Source organism: Podarcis muralis, chromosome 9, assembly GCF_964188315.1.
Source record: "Podarcis muralis chromosome 9, rPodMur119.hap1.1, whole genome shotgun sequence".
Classification (NCBI taxonomy): Eukaryota; Metazoa; Chordata; class Lepidosauria; order Squamata; family Lacertidae; genus Podarcis; species Podarcis muralis.
The window spans coordinates 2,310,391-2,316,390 of record NC_135663.1 but is presented as its reverse complement, the minus strand read 5'-3'; the positions used below and the strand labels follow the sequence as shown (position 1 = coordinate 2,316,390).

Sequence of the window (6,000 nt, the reverse complement as noted above, 5' to 3'; positions counted from 1 at the left end):
TTTATACTTCCAACAGCCCAAGCTTAGTACATTGTCAAGGAAAGATTAGTATTTCCCTCTGGAAAGAGCAATACCGCTTGAAGCAACTGACCTTTGCTGGAAGGATTCACACACACCCCAAGTCCCCATCAAATTATCTCCCACCTTTTGTCCCACCACAGAGCTCAAGATGGTCATAGGTGGGGGCTTCTGGTGGGTGTCCCATCCAGACACTGGCTAGATCACTCCTGCTCAACCTAGTTGAACCTGCCAGACCTGCTTGCCCAGAACCAGCCGTGTAACAAAAGAAAAAATAAACCTCTTTCTTTTTTTACAAATTTATTTATTTGATTTTACACACTAAAGGTTACAATCATACCACAACACCTTCCACAGGTACAAGATTCCCCTGACTCTCTGAACTTCCCTCCTCTTCCTCTGTGGGTCCCATTATTAAACCTTTCCTACTGCATCTTTTAAGGGACGCGGGTGGCGCTGTGGGTTAAACCACAGAGCCTAGGATTTGCCGATCAGAAGGTCGGCTGTTCGAATCCCCGTGACGGGGTGAGCTCCCGTTGCTCGGTCCCAGCTCCTCCCCACCTAGCACTTCGAAAGCACGTCAAAGTGCAAGTAGATGAATAGGTACCGCTCCAGCGGGAAGGTAAATGGCATTTCCGTGCGCTGCTCTGGTTCGCCAGAAGCGACTTAGTCATGCTGGCCACATGACCCAGAAGCTGTACGCCGGCTCCCTCAGCAGCTAATAAAGCGAGATGAGCGCCGCAACCCCAGAGTCGGCCACGACTGGACCTAATGGTCAGGGGTCCCTTTACCTTTACTGCATCTTTTATAGTAATCTACCAAGCGGGAGATAACTAGAGTATGGACCACTCTGGCGAGACAGTCTGCAAGCAGGGAGGGTCTCAGCCTGCATACCAGGTGGAGCTGGAAGACAGCTGCCCTGGACACAGAATTGACCTGTGCCTCCATGGACAGCTGTGAGTCCAGAATGACTCCCAGGCTGCGCACCTGGTCCTTCAGAGGCACAGTTACCCCATTCAGGAACAGGGAATCCTCCACACCCGCCCACCTCCTGTCCCCCAAGAACAGTACTTCTGTCTTGTCAGGATTCAACCTCAATCTGTTATCCACCATCCGTCCTCCAACCACCTCCAGACACTCACACAGGACCTTCACTGCCTTCACTGGTTCCGATTTAAAAGAGAGGTAGATTTAAAAGAGAGGTAAATTCCTATCCTGTCGCCTCTTACTCAGTTAAAAAGGGCTGCAACCTTTCCCTCAATCATTTCGCTTGCCCTTTTCTGAACCTTCACAATCTCCTTCCTGAAGAAAGCTGGTGTATTCCCCAACCCGACATGGCAGTGAGAATATCGCTGCTTGGGGAAAAAAAGCCTTACACGCCCCAGATTTTTGCAGCGAGACCTTTGCAACATGCATCTCAAACCTGCAGCTGCCGGACAGTTTACAGGCAACAAATAATTCTGTGTTCAGGGACAACACGGAGGAGGAGGCAGATCACTGCAGCTGGCCTCTGTCAGGCAGATCAGGTATAAAAACTTCAGAGACCAGCTCTTGCTTTTCGGCTGGCGTCTGCCTGGACTCCCCAAGGACATGGCCACCAAGGTGGAAGTGAGGGTCAACGGGCACCCCGGAGGAGTCCTGGCCGAGGCACGAGAGCACGTCCAAGCAGTGACCAGGAACTACATCACCCACCCGAGACTGAGTGAGTATTTTCGGGGTGCCTTCGGGAAAAAGGGAGCTTGAGAAATCACTTGCCCGTGCGCACTTCGAAAAGGATGCTGCGATTGCTAAGACTTCTCCCCCCCCCCCCAAAAAAAAGGCATGTCAGGCGAATCTCCCAGCACCCTTAAAAACTACGGTTTACAGAATTCTCTGCAGGGAGGGATATGCCTTAAAGGCGCTTGAAAGATAGACTGTGGGTCTGCTTAAGATCTCAAGCGGAGGAGATCCAGAAACCTCTCGTTCGCAGGGTCCACTTCTCCTCCCTGCCGTCTCCAAAACTGCCCACTTTCTCCCACTTTCCGTGGCTTCCTCCTTCTCCTGGGGGAGAGTGCCTGGGAGGGGAGAAGACCGGGACGCTTAGGATAATGGAAAACATATTATGAAACTGAAGAGGAAGAGTGTGAGAAACTAGCGCAGGAGATCTCTCTCTCTCTCTCTCTCTCTCTGGGTTCTGGCTCCTGGGCAGCACCTAATAATAATAATAATAATAATAATAATAATAATAATAATAATAATAATAATAATTTATTATTTGTACCCTGCCCATCTGGCTGGGTTCCCCCAGCCACTCTGGGCGGCTACCAACAAAGATTAAAAATACATTAAAGTGTCACACATTAAAAACTTCCCTGAACAGGGCTGCCTTCAGATGTCTTCTAAATGTCAGATAGTTGTTTAGCTCCTTGACATCTGAATGGAGGGCGTTCCACAGGGCGGGCGCCACCACCAAGAAGGCCCTCTGCCTAGTTCCCTGTAACTTGGCTTCTCGCAGCAAGGGAACTGCCAGAAGGCCCTCACAGTTGGACCTCAGTGTCCAGACAGAACAATGGGGGTGGAGATGCTCCTTCAGGTAGCCTGGGTGCCTGGGGACCTGTCATTCCATGCGTTCATATGTTGCCTGGAGAATGAGGTGAACAAGAAATGGCACCCCCAATTCCAAACCCCAGGAAAGGTTTTGCACTGTGATGAGAGAGGGAGGATTTGGGACTGGGGTCTGCAGAGCAGCCTTGGCAAACTTCTGCCTGAGGAATACCTTAAAACAGAGCAGCTCTTTCAGAGTCTGCCTCCCAGGGCCTGATCCCCAATTGCACAGGCGTGCTGCAGAGTGCAACACACTGGTGTGTGTTTGTGTGCGCACATGGACGCTTCCCTGTGGTTTGTGAGGTGTGTTGCAGGAGATGCATAATCACAAGCACAATCGCGCTTCTGGGTATTGCTGAAAAAGTCCGCCCAGTAATAGGTGTTGGTGATGAGGGTGGCATGGGCGTAGCCCCCACCCACCCACCCCCATCAAGTAAATAAATAAAATTGCTTAACTAACCAAGGTAGGTTAAAAAACAACAACTCGGCAACTGTGGCCAAAAAAAGTTTGATAACCTTTGTGCCTAGATTTTCACTTCTTGAAATATGGCAACCCTAAGAAAGGCTCTAGCTAATAAATCCTAGCTATGCCCATGAAAGGCAGTGGTTATTGTATCGTTACTCTCAGTGCTTTTTTTCTTTTAAAAAAATGTTTAGGGGTACTCTCATTTTGACTTAAGAAAACCACCCTTTTATAGTTTAAATTGGGGAAAATAAATACGGTAAATGGACAAAAGTACAAAGATTCACAAAATGTTTAGGGGTATGCGTACCCCTGCGCCGCTCCCCCAAAAAAGCACTGATTACTCTAATTTTTATTTTACATTTATATCCCACTTTTCCTCCAAGAAGCACAAGTTGGCACAGGTGGTTCTTCCCCTCCCCATTTAATCCCAATAGCCCTGTGAGGTAGGTTAGACTGAGAGGCAGGGACTAGCCCAAGGTCACCCTATGAGCTTCATAGCCAAGAAGGGATTCGAACCCGGGTCTCCTTGGTCCTAGTCCAACACTCTAGCCACTAGGCCACACTGGCTCTCGTGTGCCTCATCCATTTGGAACACAGATATTGTTCTGAGTTTTATTCTTTGTGGATCAAGTGATGTGTCCCTGGCTGGGTAGCTCATGAGGATTTCTTCTCAATTCACCTGCCTGCTCATGCATCTCTCTGTGTGAATACGAAACATGAAATCATCATCATCATCATCATCATCATCATCATCATCATCCACCCATCTGGCTGGGCTGCCTCAGCCTCTCTCTCCTGTTTGAAGAAACCAGCTCCATACATGTGAGAACAGGAACCTAGGTCTGCAACACTGGACTTATAATATATTTGTGGGGCTGGGCTCCCACAAAGTCAATGAGCAAAGTCGAAGCCCTTCTGGGCAAGGTGGCACCCATGGTCTGCAAGCACACACAAATACATGCACCTTCGGTAAAGCAATTCCCCAGTGACCTTGGCCGAGGTGACAGCTTTGGCCTGAAATCTCCCGGTTGCGGTTCCAGCCTGTCTGCATCTCGGCGCAGCAGGTCAGAAACAGCTCTGAGCTGCCCCAGCCCAACTTGGTCGGATGGGCTCTGGCAGGCTCAGAGGGTTTTATTATTAACCACAGCAAACAGGCGGAGCCTCGAGTCACAAGGAGTTGCTGGTATTTCCCCCCAGGTCTTGAAGGCGAGCTGGCTGGGGCGTGAGAGGGAGAGAGAGCGAGAAACAGAATATTGCTGCTGCTGTTATTTCAGGCACTGTTTGATTACCACACGGGTGCCAGGTGCTGTACATAGAAGAGCCAGCCTGTGCAAGGGCTGGCAGCCCATTTTGCCTCCCAGCTTTGCCACTGGGGAGAGAGGGGAGATTCCACACACACCCCATCACGACTTTGCATTGGCTTCTCCTGCAGCGAGGAACCGATGCAAAGCCCCGCTGGTGGGAAGGGGGGTGGCGCAGGATCCAGAAAGGATATTTTCTTACAAAGTAATCCAGAATGCGGCAGCTAGACTGGTGACTGGGCAGGCCGCTGAGACCATATAACACCGGTCTTGAAAGACCTACACTGGCTCCCAGTATGTTTCTGAGCACAATTCAAAGTGTTGGTGCTGCCCTTTAAAGCCCTAAACGGCCTTGGTCCAGTAGACCTGAAGGAGTGTCTCCACCTCCATCGTTCTGCCCGGACACCGAGGTCCAGCTCCGAGGGCCTTCTGGCGGTTCCCTCACTGCGAGAAGCCAAGTTACAGGGAACCAGGCAGAGGGCCTTCTCGGTGGTGGCACCCACCCTGTGGAACGCCCTCCCACCAGATGTCAAAGAGAACAACAACTACCAAACTTTTAGAAGACATCTGAAGGCAGCCCTGTTTAGGGAAGCTTTTAATGTTTAGTATGTTATTGCATTTTAGTGTTTTGTTGGAAGCTTCCCAGAGTGGCTGGGGAAACCCAGCCAGATGGGCGGGGTATAAATAATAAATTATTATTATAAAGTTTGTGCTGCAGGGTGTTGAAATACCTTGAGCTGCCCCTGGTACATAGGGACAAGCAGAGGTGACAACTCCCTGGGGCCCTTTCAGGGTGTTCCTGGCGGCTCCCGTCTAGTTGCCCAGGAAATGATAAATACAAGGGAAAGTTTCCTACCGTCCTTTTTTATTTCAGTACTTACAGAGAGAGGCTATACAACCCAGCCTCTTGGATAATGGCGCTATTCCGAGTGAATCTCCACCCACTTCCTCATTCGTCATTCTCAGAGCATGGTTGTTTTTTTGTTGATCTAAATGAAAATCCCAAAGTTGTCTGCGATATTTTTCCAAACAGTGCAACCCCATAGACCTTTTCCTTATGGATAATTTACTTATTTCTTAAAATGTAAACTGCTTTGAGGGGTTGATTCCATGATACGATTCTACAATGTCGTGTTTGGGGGGGGGGGTAACCATAAAGCAGCGTATAAATTTTATGAGATGAATAATAAACAAACAAGCAGACCAGGGCAGCTGAAATGAGTGATGTGTCAAGTTGGGCCTTGCATTTGGGTTTGTGTACCCCTCAGCTGCGCCCAGTCCATGTTCTGAGATTTAACATCTACTAAGACTGTCACACATCTGGAATTTCCCAAACATAGCTGGATTGCGGCAGTCGGAAACAATGTCCAGGCAGAAATGGCTGATGTTTGGGAACACCTGGAAGTACGTCATACCTTGGTTGTCTAATGCCTTGGTAATCATACGTTTTGGCTCCTGAACGACCAAAACCTGGGAGTGACTGCTCTGATTTCCAATGTTTTTTTGGAAGCCAAATGTCTGGCGGGGCTTCTGCGGCCTTCCGATTAGCTGTAGGAGCTTCCTGCAGCCAATCAGAAACTGTCTTTTGGTTTCTGAATGCTTTGGAAGTTGAAATGACTTCCGGAACTGATT

The 6,000-nt window shown here is 49.2% G+C and overlaps 1 protein-coding gene across 1 annotated transcript in view; it reads left to right on the top strand.

Moving 5' to 3' along the window:
- Positions 1-1,467: 1,467 nt before the first annotated feature.
- ATP6V1B1 (ATPase H+ transporting V1 subunit B1) overlaps positions 1,468-6,000 on the top strand; it is a 69,826-nt gene continuing 65,293 nt past the window's right edge. Inside the window, exon 1 of the mRNA XM_028744472.2 lies at positions 1,468-1,720. Within this exon, the coding sequence (XP_028600305.1) occupies positions 1,609-1,720 (112 nt within the window). The 5' untranslated portion in view covers positions 1,468-1,608. The remainder of the gene's footprint in view (positions 1,721-6,000) is intronic.